General features: G+C 32.8%; 1 protein-coding gene across 2 annotated transcripts in view; it reads left to right on the top strand.

Moving 5' to 3' along the window:
- LOC143249719 (neurotrimin-like) overlaps positions 1-19,967 on the top strand; it is a 171,685-nt gene that overhangs the window by 114,772 nt on the left and 36,946 nt on the right. For both annotated transcript variants that reach the window (XM_076500034.1, XM_076500035.1), the window contains exons 2-4: positions 3,470-3,678; positions 18,107-18,317; positions 19,622-19,918. In XM_076500034.1, the coding sequence (XP_076356149.1) occupies positions 3,470-3,678; positions 18,107-18,317; positions 19,622-19,918 (717 nt within the window). The remainder of the gene's footprint in view (positions 1-3,469; positions 3,679-18,106; positions 18,318-19,621; positions 19,919-19,967) is intronic.

Raw genomic sequence — 19,967 nt, 5'->3', positions numbered from 1 at the left:
ACTTAAGTGAACTTTAAGATATCTTAATACATATATAATATTAATATTCAGTCTTAAAATACTGAGAGGATTCAAATCAATAGGATTGATGAGCGATATGGTAATCGTATCTTCTTGACACACCGCACAATTGAATAATACTAACGTTTACACATACAAGTTTAAAACACATTTTACCTTTAAACGTACACTAAGATAATCGATTATTTCAGCAAGTGGCACAGTAGAACTCAGTTCCAAAAGTCAGCATTATTAGATCCTTACAAATAGAGAGTGTAAATGAATAAATTCATTGATATATTTTGGAAAGGGAAATAATGATTATAACTGAGTAAATATTGAGTTTTCTAGAGTCTGAGACATTACAATACAAAGTATATGATAGCTTATAAGTTTTATTTTATCGTTGTCGGTGTTCATACACACACTCTCTATATAATTAGCATCCATATAGATATATTTACAATCTATTTAATCCTGAAACTAAAACTTTTTCATTATAATATAAAAATTTTAAACTCTACAAAACTGTAATATTACATTAACTGTAATGTAGCACACTGTGGTTTATAAACACACACCCTAGATTATCATACAAATAGTTGTTGGTCTTTTTTACCCTAAATCATTAAAACTCCTGATCTAAACCATAAAAAACTAAATGGATGGCTTACTGTATAAGAAAATCTTATCACTTAAGCAAACTTTACTATTATACAAACTAGCAACACTTGCCATTTTAGTCACTTTGCTTACTAATACAACATTTACTTTGAAATACAAAACATTAAATCAATGAATCAATTGGTAAGTACATTTTTGATACACATTTAAAATGCACTGTATTTGATATAAAACTATAAATAAACATACAAAATGCATAAGACAAGCTATGTAGATACAATAAACCAATTAGATTTCGCATGCGTATTGTGATGTGTTTGTTTTTGAAATTCGCGCAAAGCTACACGATATCTAACTGCACTAGCCATACCTAATTTAGCAGTGTAGTACTAGAGGGAAGGCAGCTAATCATCACCACCCATCGCTTAATCTTGGCCTACTTTTTTACCAAAGAATAGTGGGATTGACCACACATTATAACGCCTCCTTGGCTGAAAGAGTGAGCATGTTTGATGTGACGGAGATTCGAATCCGCGACCCTAGGACTACGAGTTAAGCGCCTTGGCCATTCCAGGCCTCGTATTGTGATCTCAATACAACTTAAAGGTCGATTTCTAACTACACATCACAGAGTCATTACAGTAAATAATGGCATCACACGGCGAATAACATTGTTTTTTATTTAATTTCTGTATAACAATAAATGAAAAGGGTAGTAAATTACGGTTTCTTTAATATTGAAAGTAGAAAACATTTATGAATTTTTTTAAATATATTTCAGTCATATAACTTAATTCGTGTGTACACATTTGACTACAGTTGTAATGATAACTGATAATTATGTTTGTTCTTCTTTTTAACATTAATACATCAATTAATTGTTTGTGAGGTTCAAATAGAGTATATATTTTACTTGACATCTATACTAGATTAAATAATGTAGCTCTTTGGTACAATGCTACGTAAAAACAATATTGAATTCACCAAGGGTCTGTTACATAATTTACAGTTCTCATGTTGCTATGTTTATATATTTTAATTATTAATATTACGTAACTGCTTGTGTATAACCTCAAAAGGCCCCCTCGTGGGACATGGGGTACATTTTCGGATTCACAATGCTAAAATCAGCGGTTCGATTTCCCTCGGTAGACACAACAGATATCCTGATGCACTTTTACTATAAGGAAACACAAACGTCAGAAGTTTTGAAATTTAACTTTAATGTTCTCATTTGATGGTTCGTTTATTTTTAATCACAGATTTAGCACATAGCTACTGTATACCATATTTGAAGCAAGGTGTTTGTGATTACAAAATATGTTTTATAACCAAAATATTTATGTTTAATAGACACTAAGAACTAAGTTTAGTCTAACTAGCTGACTAAATTATTTATATGTCAATGAACATTAAAATTAACATTTAGATAATATAAATATATTGACTTATAAATATGATATAAATATAAATATATTTACTTTCATACACCATTGCACAAAATGAACTGCAGCATATACTTTAAACAGCAAATCTACCAGATCTGTTTGAATCTTACAAAAACGTTTAACTTTCAAGCAGATATTATAATCATAAATCAGGCATACATAAATACTCTTGCTGTGATTATAACAAACGTTATTCAGTTTATTGGAGTTTCTTTCCTATCCTTAATAAGTCAATGAGTTTATTCGTTACAGGTAACGTTTCTTTTTATATATCTAATCATGTTAAACTTTCATATTAATTTTTGAACTGAGCTCTACTGTGCCATGTGTCAGTGTCACTTGTTGAAATAACCGATTATCTTAGTATATTTTTAGTTCAACAAAAACTAAACTTAAATAGAAACTTTGGACTTCTCTATGTAAATGTAAACAGTTTTGCTATTTCAATTGTAATGTATATAAAAAAGTTATAATTATCATATCACATCAGTTTTAGTTATTTGAAATATCTTAACTGATTAATAAGTGTAGACATCCTATTGTCTTTTTCAGAAAACTTGAAAAGTTTACATCAGTGAACGTAATTTTGTTCTGCAATAAATCTAATGTTTTATAAAACTACAAGTGATGTTTGTTTAGATGGAATAAAATAGACATATAGAGTTTATTAGCTGTAAAACTAACACAAGAATGAGAACAAGGCTATATCATTGTACATGCAGATTGATAATATACGAAAAACTATAAATTCAAAGTGTTATAATTAGTGAAAATTAGTTATAAAAGAACCCATAATAGTCATTTTCTAGACTATGTAAGATAAACTAGTATAATTGCAAAAAAGTATAATAAGCAAGTTAGATGGAATATTTTTACGACTTTATCGAAGTGAAAACTTTCAAGTTGAAGACGTAATATTATGTTGAGTCATGTTGATATCGATTGATGTACAAAACCCTCTGAGGCCCGGCATGGCCATGTGGTTAAGGCACTCGACTAGTAATCCGAGGGTCGCGGGTTCGAATCCCTGTCTTATCAAACATGCTCGCTCTTTCAGCCATGATGGCGTTATAATGTGACGTTCAATCTTACTATTCGTTGTTAAAAGAGTAGCCCAAGAGTTGGTGGTGGGTGGTGATGACTAGTTCCCTTCCCTCTAGCCTTACACTTTTAAGCTAAGGACACTTATGGCGCTGATAGTCCTCGAGTAGCTTTGCGCGAAATTGAAAATAAAAAAACAAACAAAACCCTCTGACGGTTGGCTCGTGAACCATCTCCACGTTTATTAGTTGCTGTTGTTCTTTCGCATCTGTTCGATTTCTGGACATTTTTAAATAATGTATGTTGGGAATTTGCTAACCTATTGACTTGTTTCTGTGTTTTCTTACGATTTATAGTTGTCATCACACACGGACACCAGTTAAAGAGCGAAGAAGCACCGCGGACATGGAAAATGACGGAACCTTTACGAAGTATATATCACACTATGAAAATCCAGACCAATTCTCAGGTGGATTTATCATCAGTGAATGCGAAAAACATCACCACACAAATTGATCAGAGTGTTTATCTTCACTGTCCCTTTGACCCACAGGGAGGCGAAAGAGTAAGTCAATATGGTAGCTTTGATCGAGTGGTATCAATAATGTACTGTAAAAGTAAAATTTTTATTTGAACGGTAAATAACAAAATAATAATAAAACTGACATTCCAATCGTTTCTTGAAGTACACTAATACGCGTTATTTTTATGAAAGTTTGTTTTCAACACAAAGCTACAAAATCAACCCTCTGATTTATTGGAGAGTTTCAACAAGCAGCTGTTAATGTGGGGTTTACACAAAGTTAACAAGTGGTTAGTTGTACTCTGTCCGTCTCATGGAATTGAACCCCGGATTTTTACTTTATAAGCCCTTAAACTTACTACTGGCCAAAGAACAATAATATCAATAAGCTTTTCTAAGCACAATTAAACTATCTTTAATGGGTACTTATAACTAGGATGTATCATAATAAAATTTAGGTCGGAAAGCATTTGTTAGGTACTATCAGATTCTTCGTTCTGTTTCAAACAAAAGTGGAGTAGCATATCCATAATTAAAAAGAAGTATTATTTTATTTTTACTTAAGAGCAAAACACAAAATTCGTTTAGAAAACTATTTTTTCTAGAATAAATTAGTTAAATTTTACTTCCACCAGTTAAATAAGAGTAAGTGTACGTTCATGCTTGAGTAGTAAAATCCATTGTTAAATGAATGTTTCTGTTTCAGAATTCCATTGCACTATTCTCTTTTAAAATGATTATTATGACAGTAGTTTCAAAAATAACAACAAATAAAAGAACTTATTAACACTAATACATATAGTAAATGTAAGGAATGCATGTTTAGCGATTATTTAACATTAACTGTAGGGGCCAGCATGGCCAGGTGGTTAAGGTACTCGATTCGTACTCTGAGAATCGCTGGTTTGAATCCCCATCACACCAAACCTACACGCCCTTTCAGCCGCGGGGGCGTTATAATGTTCATTCCCACTCTTCGTTGATAAAAGAATAGCGCGAGAGTTGGCGGTGGGTGATGATGATTAGCTGCCTTCTCTGTAGTCTTACACTGGTAAATTAGGGACGGCTAGCGCTGGAAGCCCATGTGTAGCGTTGCGCAAAATTAAAAAAACAAACGAATATTAAATAGATTTATATTTTTAAAAATAAAACATCTATATGTATATATTTATATTGTTATTCGACAGTGTTATAAATGTGTTCCTGAGTTATAACAACGAGTGTGGCCTGATATTATCTTACCGATTTCAGGGAAGTAAAATCTAATTTTCTTATACTGCGAAGGTGATGAACACGAGCTGCTATTTCATTCCTTTCATGCGATCGTGCTAAGCGATAAACATTAGATGTTACTAAGCGGTAGTCTTCTCTCGGTCAATAGTCTTAAATTATGGAGAGCTATACCTGAACCTTAATGTTTCTAGCCTGGCCATTTAACCAGTTTATCGCATAGGGTGCCATTCACGGAAATACGAAGTATCTAAAACGCGTATAAAATTCATAATTACCAAACTTCTTAAATTATTTCTACCTGTTTTTATTGAAACATCTTGTGGTACTCACTTTATACTGTGCTAAGAGTTTGCTACTGTGCTTTTATATATATATATATATATATATATTTGTAATTACGCAGCTTATAGTCTCTTTTATCCACTTCTTTCCCTCTGTTAAGAATCAATATCTTTATTTTAAGGTGTTACTTGTTATTTTTATATTGCGGTACATCCAGGCTTTTGTTTCGCCATCTATAAGTTTCAGTTCATCTGCTCAATATTCTACATTATATTGTAAGTTATTAGAGTAGCCCAGTATGGCCAGGTGGTAACGACGCTCGATTCGTATTCTGAGGGTTGCGGGTTAGAATCCCCGTTACAAAAACATGTTTTCCCTTTCAGCCGTGGGGGCGTATTAATAGAACAGTTAATCCCCAATATTTGTTGGTAAACGAGTAGCCTAAGTGGTGGCGGTGGGTGGTGACAACTAGCTGACTTTCCTCTAGTCTTGCGCTCCTGAATTAGAAACTGCTAGGACAAATAGTTCTCGTGTAGCTTTGCGCGAAATTCAAAACAAACAGGTTATTAGAACAAAATGCGAAGTGGAACGTATTTCGAAGAAGATTTTAACAATTCCTTCTTTGTTGAAATAAATACAAACATTTGTAACACTGTTGTTTTTAAGTTCTCACAAGTGAATTTGGTTTTAAGTAGCAGTCAAAACTAATTACACAAACATATTTCTAATTTAATTAGGTTATTTATTTTTATCGTTTTAACGAACATTTAGTTTTGTACGTTGCAAGTACCACCATCCGGGCCGACCACACACATGTGTCATGCATTACTTGACCGTTAAGAGTAAATACCATTTTTATCACATCGGAGAAAAAACCGGGCCTTTTCTCATCATTCTTCCCCCACCCGTCATAAAATGTCACTTCTTCACTCTAGCTTCTCTGGGTCACATGCAGAAACTTACAGACGCGTGATAAAGAGAAACAACCGGAAGTGCTTCATTTACCGAAAATATCAACAAAGATTACACAACCATAACACTTCAACAAACTGACACACAATGGCTTAGTTTCTTCTTAAGTAATCCTGTTTTTGTCTTTTATCAACACTATCACTACGCTATAGACACGATCTATTTAGGCATTCCAGTTTAATATTAATGTTTTGTGAAATCTTAAGTAAAAACAAGAGATGAAAAGTGAACGAGTAGAGATAAAGTAAAAATGTTTGTTAACATTTTATCACCATGACCAAGTTATCATTACATATAAAACGAGAAAAAAAATAATTTATCTAACTTATTAATTAAAATCATAACAAGAATGAATAAACTTATTATTATTATATATTATTATCCACATTGTTAATTATTAAGATTGATAGTAACAAATTAGGGTTAACGGATGATGTATCTGTTTGATAGGTAGATCAATATAAAATGCCTCTACAAATCAATTTTAGTAACTGAGTAGTCACTAAAAGGTATACGTCTGGTTAGCAGTATGAATAGTCGAAAGACTTTTTGTTTATTGAAAAACATCAAATTAGGAAATATAAACAGCTTTATTTTAAATATTATTGTACCTGTACAAGTTCCATTTTATACATCAAGTTAGGTCTCATTTGTTTCAATATTTTTTTATCTTTAACTGTCAAAGTAGTTATGTTGCCCGAAATTTAACTTGAAAATCTACGAACAGCAAAAGCGTTGACTCGAACAAACGGAACTTGCATTTGTCTTTCTACTTGATAAATTTTAAGTCTTTTGGTGATTTTTACAATTGAGAATGGTCAGGTGAAAGTTTGACTTATTCTACCCTCTTCAAAGATTGTTTTCTTTACATTTGATGTTTTTCCCAGGAAAATACTAGTATAATTATCAACGATTGAACCAGGTTTTCCGGGTACGTACCTTAACCCTTAACAAGGCCATTCCCGTCTAGGTAGTTAAAGTAGTATTTAATATAATGAATATGTTTTCTCTTCCTTCGGTTTATGCGGAAGTTTTGCACATTACAAACAATTCCGGTGGTATTCATACACATTTTTCTTCAGTTTTGAATTACTTCAAAAGCTTTATACTAAAAGATCCTTACTATGCTATCTCAGTTCTTAAAAACTAATTACAAGGTTTATGTCTAGAAATAAGTGGCTTTAATTTATTATTACGAGTCGGAGAGACGTGCTTAGAACTACTTTCACCACGTACCCGGTAAAGAAAAATCTAACCCACGCTGTAGTTCATTTTTATTAGAATGTTTCGCGAAATAACTTTACGAGCTTGTTTATTTGTTTGTTTGTTTTTTGAATTTCGCACAAAGCTACTCGAGGACTATCTGTGCTAGCCGTCCCTAATTTAGCAAGTGTAAGACTAGAGGGAAGGCAGCTAGTCATCACCACCCACCGCCAACTCTTGGGCTACTATTTTACCAACGAATAGTGGGATTGACCGTCACATTATAACGCTCCCACGGCTGAAAGGGCGAGTAAGTTTGGCGCGACAGGGATGCGAACCCGCAACCCTCCGATTACGAGTCGTACGCCTTAACACGCTTGGCCATGCCAGGCCGACTTTACGAGCTACGTTGGATTCTGTCAAGTGATAGTCGCAGATCTGTATATTTGTGCAAGAAGTTTAATGAAGTAAATTTTATTTTTAAGGTTTTTGTGGGTAGGGAGTTTTGTACTGTTTAAAATTTAGTACTTTCGTGTGTTGATGCTATGATACCGTGTTTGCATATTCCAAAGCAGGACGTATGTATGTTGTGTATATTTTGATAGTGTTTGTAGCAAACGTTACTCTTTTCGTATGTGTCAGATTCCTGACATAGTTCGTACGTTGCCAAACGTTGGTATTAGTATCATTTATACGGTAGACCCGTATAACGACTGAGTCGTGGGACAATCATAAAAATATTTTGCTGGTGTTGAGCGCAAGTATATTTCGGTGGTTGTATTTTCGTCTTTTAAGTTTTTTTAAGTTTGTAAATAGTACTTTCTGAGTCGTTGGAAAAGTTATTCGAATACGAAATATTTGACAAGATTCTTTTTACAATTATATTTAGTTGTCTTTTTGTGGCTGCTATTGAGTGGGTGAGGATACTTTTACAAACTGTCATCGAATTTGTGACGTGTGTCCATATTGTTCACATACATCATGAATAGAATACGGCTAATTACTCCTCCCTGGGAAGTACTTCCCACGGGAGTGAACTACGCTTCATATTAATTATATATTTCCTGTTTCCTCAAAAATTTGACAGCAAGCAAATAATACAGCGCGGGGATTCCATTTTTGACATAAGAAATCTTAGACCCTTGTACCATACAGCTTCGAAAGCTGCATTTTTTGTTATTGATGTTAAAGCTATCTATGATTATTCCAGTTAAACTAAATAAATGATCTGTGATTTGCTTGAATTTTCGAAAACCATTTTATACCTTCAGTAATTTAAGCATAACCTTCGCGCATATATTCTAGGTTACATTTACTTTGTTTTTGTTTTTTTTAATTTCGCGCAAATCTGTTCGAAGCTCCATAATTTAATAGTGATACACTAGAGAAAAGACAGCAAATTAAGACAACCCAACACCAACTCTATGGCTGATCTTTAACCAACGAACAGCAGAATTCATGGTAACATTATAACGCCCCCACAGCCTTTTAAAAATGCAAGCATGTTCGGTGACAGGGTTTCTCCCAAGTAGGGCCTGTAGTATATTGTGCATGCAATGTACTAAATGCAACAATTTGGATCAGTGTAAGGGTAAAATGCCTTCATAAGATTCTTAAGTTATTTGTTCTGATTTAAGATAACATGCAAGCTTTCGGCTTAACCTTATGATAAGGTAATTTAATTACTTTATAACTTAGATTTCAAAGTTGTATATTAAATTATTTTCAGTATCAGAAATGTCATATTAACTCTAGGACAATAGGTTATTATAAAACGAAGAATTTGATCTTCTTTTATAATAACTTTATCATCATTAACAATTTTCTTTGTATGCAATCTTAGCTAATTTAAAAACTCTCTCTCTCTTACATTTTCTAGATAATGGTACATTTTAGGGTAAGATTTTAACTTTATCAAACTTTCTTTGTTGAACGTACGGGTTAAAAAGATTGGAAAATATTATCTGAGCTCCGCAAAACGGAATATTTAAATTAATAAGTAGAAGATGATTTTTACAAAAAATCTGAATACTAGTGTGAATTAGTAGATTTGTGATAAAAATCCATTACAATTTTACCATCTCTTTATAAGCAGCTATAATTATTGTCTTTTTTATTCAAGCTCTTTAATTAGATTTCTAGGTAAGAATGAATAGCAAAAGTTAATTTTTAAAATTTGTTTGTCCAGTTCACCTGAAGAATAGACACTTTTTACGTTAAAGCATCCTTAGATATTGGACGATACAAGTGTTAAAAATAAAATAATCTTTGTTTTTTGTAACTGTGTTGTTACTTTCTTATTTTAAAAACTGATATTAGGTGAGTGAACTACAACATGTATCAGAAAAACAACCTTAAAACATTCAGTATTATTGAATTACGTAAAGTTTATTTGTATATACAGAGTCATAGTCTTGCGCTGTTAATATCTCTAAAGTCAACGACGAAAAGCCATTTGGATTAAATATATATATATATTAAAAAGAATACTATGGTGAAAGTATGTATTAGCTCAACTTCAAAACGAAAAGAACATACTTATATAACAACATAGTTTAACATCACAGGCAAGCAAAGTGTCTCCTTGAGAAGAAATCACTAGGTTGACAACAGTTTCTGTTTACAAAATACTTCAAAGAAGCATTCTGTTTCTTGTGCGGCGTTAGCGAAAGACTCAGAAACTTGCTCTAGGAGAAAATAATGAAGCGAAGCGTACATATGTTCACTAAAAAAAGGTTTTACTCAGCTGTAATGGAAAACAGACCTGTTTATTAAAGTTCGTCATGAACAGATTCGTTGTACAAGACAAAATCAGTAAAATGAATTTTCCTAACATTTGAATGTGGCGATGTTTCTTCCTTGTTATTTCTTTTAGTATTTTTTTCCATTAAGAGCAATTTATGACATCCACATCAGTATATCCTAGATGAGTTAGTAGTTCTGTTTTTTTTAAAAAAACTTCATTAATTTACAGTTTCTCTACAGGTTTATTTTAAAACATTTGTATTTTAACTTTGGAAATGTATCTAAATAAAATTCCCAGTAAAATAACCTTTTCATATTGTGCGTTTGTGTTTGTTTACGTTTATGTTTGTCTACAGCCTAAAAGGCAATCAAAATTTAGATTCAAAATGATAGCTTATGACTTCATTCTTATTGGCTAAAAGCAGTCAACTTCGTTAAAATTATCCAACGTTTTAAAACAGTGCACTATTATTCAACATCATATCACACCAGACTATAAATCGATACAGAATTTCTGTAAATTTTATGATTACTTCTCACACGAGAACAAACTGTTCTGGATTTGTATTAGAATGGAAGCTGCAACAATAGTATCAGGTGATCCCTTAAGTAATATTTGATTTTAGGTTCAGAAAAAGAGAAAGGATTTCAAACGCTTTTAATGTTATTTAATCAACAATGTGTGTTACATTATTATTAATTACTTCCTGCCAACGATTCACAAGCTTCTGAATGCCATTTCTATAAAATTGTTGGAGTTTGGAGGAAAATAATGTAGAGAGGGCAGTTTTGAAGTCTTCATGTGTTCCAAAGTCTTTTCCATCAAGATAATTCTGCAAACTTCGGAATTGATGACTATCAGATGGGTCAAGGTCTGGAGAATAAGGAGGATGTGGAAGTTCTTTCCACTCTAACTCTTCAATTTTTGCAGATGCGATCCTTGCTGTACGGAGCCGTGGATTATCCTGGTGTAACACAACACCTTTATGATTGATAAAAGCAGGTCTCTTTTCTTTCAATGCAACATTTAACGCTCTAACTGTTGACAATAGAAGTCTGATGTAATCGTTACATTGAGTGGTAGCAATTCAAAGTATATCACACCAACAAGATCCCACCAAACGCTTAACAAGATTTTCCTATGGTGGAGGTCCATTTTGGACTTTGCTTCAACCAGTTTGCCTGCACTGATCCATTGTCTGCGGCGCTTAATATATTTATAAAATATCCATTTTTTTCATCTCCAGTCACTAACCTGTCCAAGAAAGTGAGTTACGTTTGCGAGAGTGCAGAAATGTGCAAATGTTTACTCTTGCTCTAAGGTTGGCTTTTATCAAATTAAAAAGACTAATTTTCCAAGTTTTGACACCTTTTCAAGCTGTTGCAGATGGCAGTGAAATGTTGAAATGGTTGAATTAAGCTTCTGTGCTAATTCTTCAACTGTTACAGCACAATCTTCATCAAGTGCAGCCAGCAGCAAGTCATTATTAAACTCAACGGAACAACCAGGAAGTGGCGCATCACTTAAGCTGTAGTCACCTGGTATGAACTTATGAAACCACCTTCGACATTTTATTTCGTTAAGAGACTTCGCACCATAAACACCTTGAATGTTTCGTGTAGTTCCTGCTGCACCATTGCCTTTTTTGAACTCATAAAGTATTATATACCGAATGTACTCCTCAGACACTTTCATCTTCACAAGGGTTTATTTGATTAATGATTTGAAAAAGTGAAGTTGGGTTAGTTTCTTTTATTTGTCTGAACGTTTTCATACATGTTTTACTACATACTTTAGTCATTAAGTCTTCTACAAAGAGAGAATTGATGATGCACTTTCTGTATTAAATTTTCGGACATTACTTATGGGATGACCTGATATATTCATGAGCTGTACAATTAGTTAGTTATTAACCTTCGCATTAACACGCTGGTACTTATTCTAAGCTAAAAAAAAAAGAGTTTTTGTTTTTTTAATTTCGCGCAAGGCTACAGGAGGGTTATCTGCGCTAGCCATTTCTAATTTAGCAGTGTAAGACTAGAGAGAAGGAAGCTAGTCATCACCACCCAACGCCAACTTTTGACTACTCTTTTTATCAACGAATAGTGGGATTGACCATCACGTTATAACGCCTCCACGGCTGAAAAGGCGAGCATGTTTGGTGCGACGGGAATTCGAACCCGCGACCCTTAGATAACGAGTGGAGAGCCATAACCACCTAGCCATGCCGGGCTGCGCAAAAACAGGGAGATGTACTCTAGAGATGTGAATATGAGCTCGTACTTTCGTGTTGTATAGACAAAAACAAATCAGTATAAAACGGAATGAGTGTAATGTAACCATTTTGAAGAAGTACTGTTATATATATAAGTTACAATATAATTTTACTATTCAGTTTGACAGTAAAAAGTTGCTCTTGGTACCTACAGATGTGTCTGTGGTTTGAACGCTAAGATATTGAACTTATGTTTACAAATATCTAATGGTAACTGAAAATGTAACCACACATTTAATGAAATATGTTAAATACTGGATGGACAAAAAATGTTTGGTAACATAAATAGCATGATGGAAAAATAAATAATTGAGAAGAAACCTGGGTCAAAGTTTAAACTTCCACTGTGATATGTTTCTCACATGGCTGTGAAAGGTAATGCAAAGTCACTTTAATTTTTAAGAATCCTTCGATCTATTTAAAAGTTACCTGTACGTATGCGATTCTATTTCGAGAATTAAATATCCACAGTTTATTAACAAAACTGTCTCTCTACCAGTGTTCAACGGTGACCTTGGGGTCTTACATGCTAAAAATGGGTTTTGATAGTCTTTGTCAACATATAACACATTATATAGTCTCGCACTTAGAGACAAACAAACAAGGCTCACAAAACAGACACCCACTCCACCCCAAGTGGTACAGAGGAATGCTCGCAGACTATAGCTTTACCAACCGGATTTCGACAATGGGGTGGGCAGAGCACATTATGTATCTTTGTGTTTAACTTTAAACAAACAAGCTCACAAAATAAACATTCTCAAGTGCATTTAAAACTATAGTTTTATTATATTTAATTGGAATATCTGAAAAAACTTTCCGATTAAATTACTTTGTTTTTTTATTTTGCTTCAAACAACAACTTTATTTTATACCCAGCTTATTCGGAACCCAGAATATTGAAATTTAATTCCAGCTAAATGTATTTGAATCTAGAAATTATATGTCTCATAAAATTATAATACTTTTCTGTTGATATAGTTTGATTTTCTTCGGATATTAGATAATAGCTACACAAGGACTATCTGATCTTTTGTTTGTTCCTTTAAAGTTAGCTACAGAGCTACACAATAGGTTATCTGTGTTCTGCCCTCCACGGATATCAAAACCAGGTTTCTATCGTTGTAATTCCGCAGACATTCCGCTGTGCTACTGAGGGGAGGGCTTATCTGACCTAGCCGTTTTTTAATTTTAATTTATCAACTGTGGAGGTAAGGTATAAAGATAATAGCATAACTCCCCAACTCTTGAGCTACTGTATTGGATAAGGAAACTTGGTTGTCATCCATCATAACTTATCCCTAATCCGAGGGTTGCGGGATCGAATCCCCGTCACACCAAACATGCTCGCCTTTTCAGTCGTTGGGGCGTTGTAATGTGTCTGTAAATCCCACTATTCGTTGGTAAAAAAGTAGCCCAAGAGTTGACAGAAGGTGGTGATGATTAGCTGACTTCCCTCTAGTTTTACACTGCTAAATTAGGGATGGCTACTGCAGATAGTCCTCGTGTAGCTTTGCGCGAAATTCAAAACAAACCAAACCATAATTTACTCTCGTTTCGCAAATAGAGTCTGTTTCTCAATGGCAGTAGCATCATCAACGGGACTTGAACCAAAGTCCAGTAAGCTAATACGCTAACGTATTGGTTAAGCCTAAGTTTTGTTTATAAGGAAGTCTTAACTGATAGAAAAGTTCCATTTTGAAAGTTTATTTTTAACACATGGTTGTTGTTTGCGTATTTTTGTCATTTGTTAAACAGTTTAAACCAAATAGTTCGCTCAGTTAACATCCTATCAACAACATACAAATATCTATAGTAAATTTCATCTAGCTGAATGTATGCATAGAACACGTATCTTACATTGAACTACATTCGTAGCACTTTACAATATTAAGGCCATTACAGTACATTGCAAATAAATTACGATTTACTTCAGTGAATCACAAAGAAAATTGAAATGTTCAGCATTGCAAACGTAAGATTAGAATTATATGTATTTCACAAAATTAACAAAACAACACACAGCTGGGACATGTGAAAAATTGTCTTCACGACTATCTGGTTTCGTGAGGACTGGTTGTTTAGACAGAATGAATGCTCTACAGAATTCCACATCAAGTCGCTGACAATATAGGTGTCCCCGTTAACATCTCGACAAATAGATCTGACAAAACGAAGGCTGTTGTGCCTTAGTATCAATAGTTATCAAATGAAACTACTAAGTGAAAAAACATAAACTTTGTTCCGATATCAAGACACAAATTCTTCTTGGCACATAATACTGTGTTAACAGCAACTTCTGTTATCCAAAGACTTCCAGTAAATCTTCTTCCTTCTTGGAAAACGTCAGCAGAAACTTGATAAATCGGTTCGATGACAAGTTGTAGTAAAAGAACCACAGAACGGTGGTAGTAGGCTGCAGTCCACAACATTTCTGACTAATATCTCTTACCTTCAAGGAGCAAACAAAATCTGTATCAAAAGTAGAAAAAAAAAGAGTGGATTGAAATCTAGCTGAAGAAAGGTTGCATCTGGGAGTGTTATACTTTGAACCTTTATCGAATATTGTGGATATTCTCTTTTCATATTTCTTATAATGTTGTTACCACTGAAAGTTTTTATTATAAATTGGCAATTATTACTAACTGAACACAATATAGCTCAATATATCATAATATATCTCCAATATAATTAGAATATATTTTCGGTTTATTCCATTACTAATTTTGCGAGCTACAAGTTATTTCACAATTCAGCTTACGGATGAAATTTGTGAAGTATTTGTTTTTGCTCTAATTCTGTTTTATGTGTATAAGTTTTGAATTTTAAACACTGTTCCTTATAAAATGAACGAAACGTAGTTAGAATTTCAGTAACGCTTATATTATTAATGCACGAAAAGTATAATAACACATTTATTTATTATTTATTTATATTTATTAATATCAACTTGAAGGAAGAAAGAATAGGTTATTCTCTTGAATATTCTTAGTATGTGTATAATCATTTTCCTCTCACCTAAAACCAATATTTCCATATTTTTCTTCATATCTTAATAAGTGAAAACAAAAACTAATGACATAACCCCACCTTTAAATTATAAAATTATATTTCATCGTTTAGAAGGTACTGATGTAATCACTCATCCCGCTTTCAAGTTATGCCCACAGTCCGTCTCTTAAAGCAAAGCTAGTTAGGCAAGGTTAGGCGATAAAGGTGTTCGATTCGTAATCTGAGGGTCGAGAGTTCGAATCTCCACCACACCAAACATGCTTGCCTTTTCAACAGTGGGGGTGCTATAATGTGATGGTCAATCCCATTATTCGTTGGCAAAAGAGTAGCCCAAGAGTTGGCGGTTGGCGGTGATGACTAGCTGCCTTCTCTCTAGTCTTATACAGTTAAATTATGGACGGCTAGTGCAGATAGCCCTCGTGTAGCAAAATTCCAAACAAACGAACAGCGTAATTAGTGTAAATGATAATATTTATAAATAAATACTTTTATAAAGATTCCTAAGAAATATTTCCATGGTGTTCACAAACCACTAGTGGAACGTTTAGGTTTATTTAATGTCTCTTAACTTTAATCTAGTTTAACATAAATTTCAGCAAATTTGCGATTGTGATTTAGGATTTAATAAAAAAAATTCAAAATTTATATTTACATTTTTATCCACGCGAGAAGTCACAATTTATAAACCAGAAAGACCAAAAGCATTCAGTAAAAAAAAAGACCTGGACGAGTAAAATCTATAATCATACGCCCTCCAGCGGCTCAGCGGTATGTCTGCGGACTTACAACGCTGAAATCCGAGTTTCGATACCCATGGTGGGTAGAGAACAGATCGCCCATTGTGAAGCTTTGTGCTTAATTGAAAACAAACAAACCATATTCATACTTATATTAAATGGTGGTTGGTTTCAATCAATTTCCTCTCCAAAGAATCGTTTCAGTGACAATAACTAACTGTATTAGCATGCCTCATAGCCTACAACATATATTTTTTTTTTTTTTTACGGTTTCACATGAATCTAGTTGTTGTGCACTTGTCTGTTTGGTTTTTATGATTTTTTTATTAAATTATTTTTTGCGATTAAGCTTGATTCTGAGTATGTCATTTAACACATACCATTTTTTCAATAATTATTAATACAATTTTGTTCTTTTGAAACAAGCATATGAAAGTAATAAAACAACTGATATATAAACATTTTATGTGTGATTGAACAATATATTAAAACATTTAATAAGATTCGGAGTTCGACGAAATAACGTTCTATTGATAACAAAGTTAATTATTTCAGGTAAATTAGCCCGCCAATGGCTCAGTTCTGAGGGCTTTTCCCGTTAAAATTCTGATTTTGGTGCTGACGATGAAAGGAGCACAACTAACCCGTTGGGCAGCTTTACGCTTAATACTAATCAGATAAAGTACACGTATTAGGAATGAAATTTATTCTCAGTAATTTAACTATTCATGAGCTTTTCTGTAAATAGTTTTTAAATGAGTAGATGTGAAACACCTAACAATACTGCCAGCTTTATTTCTCACTGTAAATATGTATTTAATACCTTAGATTCCGATATATTTTCAAACTTCCTATTGGTCAGTGTAAATGTCAAACTGTTTTAATTGTAATTTTCATTGGTAGATACATTTGAAATGCAATGTTGCATATGATTCGTTTAACCAGAAACGTAAGCTTCTTTCTACGATAAAAGTAATAGCTTATAATGCTGTGATAGAAAGATACTTTTTGTCATTTCTTACCTTAAATTCGTGATGATTATTAGTATTTAGGTTAATGAGCAGAAAACTAAATGTATATTATTAGAAGTATAAATAAGTAATACTCTGATATAAAATAAAATAATGTTAGCTCCTAAAGAAATAGGATGCAACACAAAGCTCCCTAATAGCACAGCTGTATCTCTGGTGACTTACAATGTTCGAAACCAAGTTTAGATATTCTTGATTGGCAAAGCATAGATAGCCCATAGTGTAGCTTTGTGTTTAACTACAAACAATCAAACACAATGTTTCCATACATATTGAAACTATATATTTATTTATTTATAAAGTGTGGCCCCCAAAAAAGTGTAACCACATTTTGAATGCTCGTATAGCTATGGTAAATGATCCTACAAGCATTCAAAACACCAATATTCAAACAGTCATGACATCTACAACGGATAGCCTGACATAATTGTACACAGTTTTCAAATCTATTTCAAAGAGAAGCATTTGTGATCTGCTGCCTTAATTCATTAATGGTTTTGGGGCTTATTTCTAGACGTCCTTATCGATACAAACATAAACAGTTTGGAATTGATGTACCTAAAATAAAGTTGCATGATTTCAAGGATGGGCATACATTTCTTGGGTCACTCTGTATTTGTTTATATATAGTTACGAATAGTTAATGTTAATATTTAGCTCGACCTGTAAGTGCTCAGATATAACATAGCAAACTAAGAAATCTAACGTGGGACTGCATTTCTACAATTAAAGCATTCAGACATTGAATTTCTTGAAAGTTTTGATTTGATGATTTTGTTTGAGCTACAAAGAATTCTTACGTGCACAATGTGTGTACGTGTCTTTGTTTCTAGTGAGAGTATTTGATATGTCAGGTTAAATTCTTAGAGCAAAACGTTATTTAAAAGTAACGAGGAGTCTTAATAGAAACTATTGTTTAAAATTGTATTTGAGGAATAGCAGAATAAAATCTTTTTTGTGGCATTACGTCTTTCTGTAGGTGTCTTGGATCCGGCTGCGCGATTTCCATGTGCTTACCGTAGGTAGGTACACATACACTTCAGACGAACGGTTTCAAGTTTATCATACCGATTTCTCGAACGACTGGGCTCTTAAAATAGAGAACGTGCAACAAAAAGACGAGGGCTTATATGAGTGTCAACTGACGTCGGACACTCCTGTGAGTCAATATGTCTACCTTCGTGTTGTAGGTGAGTCTTGGACTACAAGATATATAAAATACATGGGATTTAAAACTAAATTGAAAGCTCAATCTCTTCGAGACGTATCATTCACCCACGGTTCTAAGTTAAAAATAATTTTCGCATTCAACCCCCAAATCCACACTAAAAATTTTCATTTTCTGCTATATGTATTTAACAACTTCAAGGTATAATGCTCTTCTTTATAAAATTTAACTAACGTAAAAAAACGTGATGTGCTTAATAACGTGGGATTATTAAAGTTACAGTAACTGACTAATCTTAGAGTATTGTATCAACGTTTAATAAATACGTACTTCCATATTTTTTCTGGGCTACCTTTTGTAACATTTAAGTTTAAACTTACATTGTTAAAGAAAAGAAACATTGTTCTTTTCCGTATTCTTTGAAGAAAATATATATCATAACAAACGTTGAGCGAATAAGTTTTAGTTATTACCAAATATATTTTATTTGAATTAATTGATAAAAATACTTAATATTAATAATTTATCTTCTTATAATGTATTTAAAAATATTTAAACAAAAATTAACATAAATCTTATATATATATATCTTATTTTTTATTTCATTTGACTGTTTGGAATCTAATTATACCAGAGCTTCAATCAATGCAATAATATATGTAATAGAATCATTGTTTTCAAGTAATAGTTAGACTTATTTCAAAATAGTTGTAGAGCAAAAGTATATTTTGAAAAAATATCATTTATATATTTTCTGCATAAATTATTTTTGGTGCAAACATTCAAGAATAGTTTCAGCCTTATTGTTGATGACTTTTATACCATTTATATTTTATATGAATATTGCACTAACTCCACTAATGATTGCCAGAATCTTCTATGTATTACATAGAAAAATAATGATTTCATCTAGTTTGTTTAGATATTTCTTTACAGTAAATGTTATAACATGTAAACCAGAAATTTACTCTATATGTATTATTGTGTAAGATGTGGATTCTACTGTTACTGAACTATATAAAAAAAAGTTAGTAATTTAGAAGCTTATCAAGATTTTATAATGTCATATATCGTAATAATAATAATATTTGTTATTTTGTTAAATAATACGCTTTTATAGACTTAGCAATTGGAGATAACAGCTTATTTCAAAAATGCATGCAATGTGTTGCAACTGATGACTGAGGTGTTTCAATTTATCAATAAATTGTACGTAGAAGTAGTAGCAACACATAGATTTTTTTTAAATACATAAGATTATGACAAGCGTTCTAGTAATTGAGCTGAAGTGTATTAATGAACTATTAATGAATGTATAACATGCAGTTCCGGTTGCCAAAATATTGGAAGGTAGGAAACGCTACTTCAAACCAGGGAGCCCTCTAAACCTAACGTGTTTCATCAGTAACAGTCCAGAGCCTCCAATCTATGTATTCTGGTATCACAATCAACGTATGATTAATTATGATAAAATGAAAGGACAAATCACCGTCAAGAAAGCTCCCAGAAACACCGCCTTCAGCAGTCTGTATATTGACAATGCCCAGTCATCTGACTCAGGAAATTACACGTGTGCACCTTCAAACGCAGATCCAGTCAGTATTATTGTGCAGGCTATTGAAGGTCAGTGTTTGGACAATTTTATTTTGATTCTTACCAAAATTAAAATATA

This window comes from Tachypleus tridentatus, chromosome 4 (assembly GCF_004210375.1).
Source record: "Tachypleus tridentatus isolate NWPU-2018 chromosome 4, ASM421037v1, whole genome shotgun sequence".
NCBI classification, from domain to species: Eukaryota; Metazoa; Arthropoda; class Merostomata; order Xiphosura; family Limulidae; genus Tachypleus; species Tachypleus tridentatus.
The sequence above is the reverse complement of the archived record's forward strand: the minus strand, read 5'-3'. Positions and strand labels throughout refer to the sequence as shown.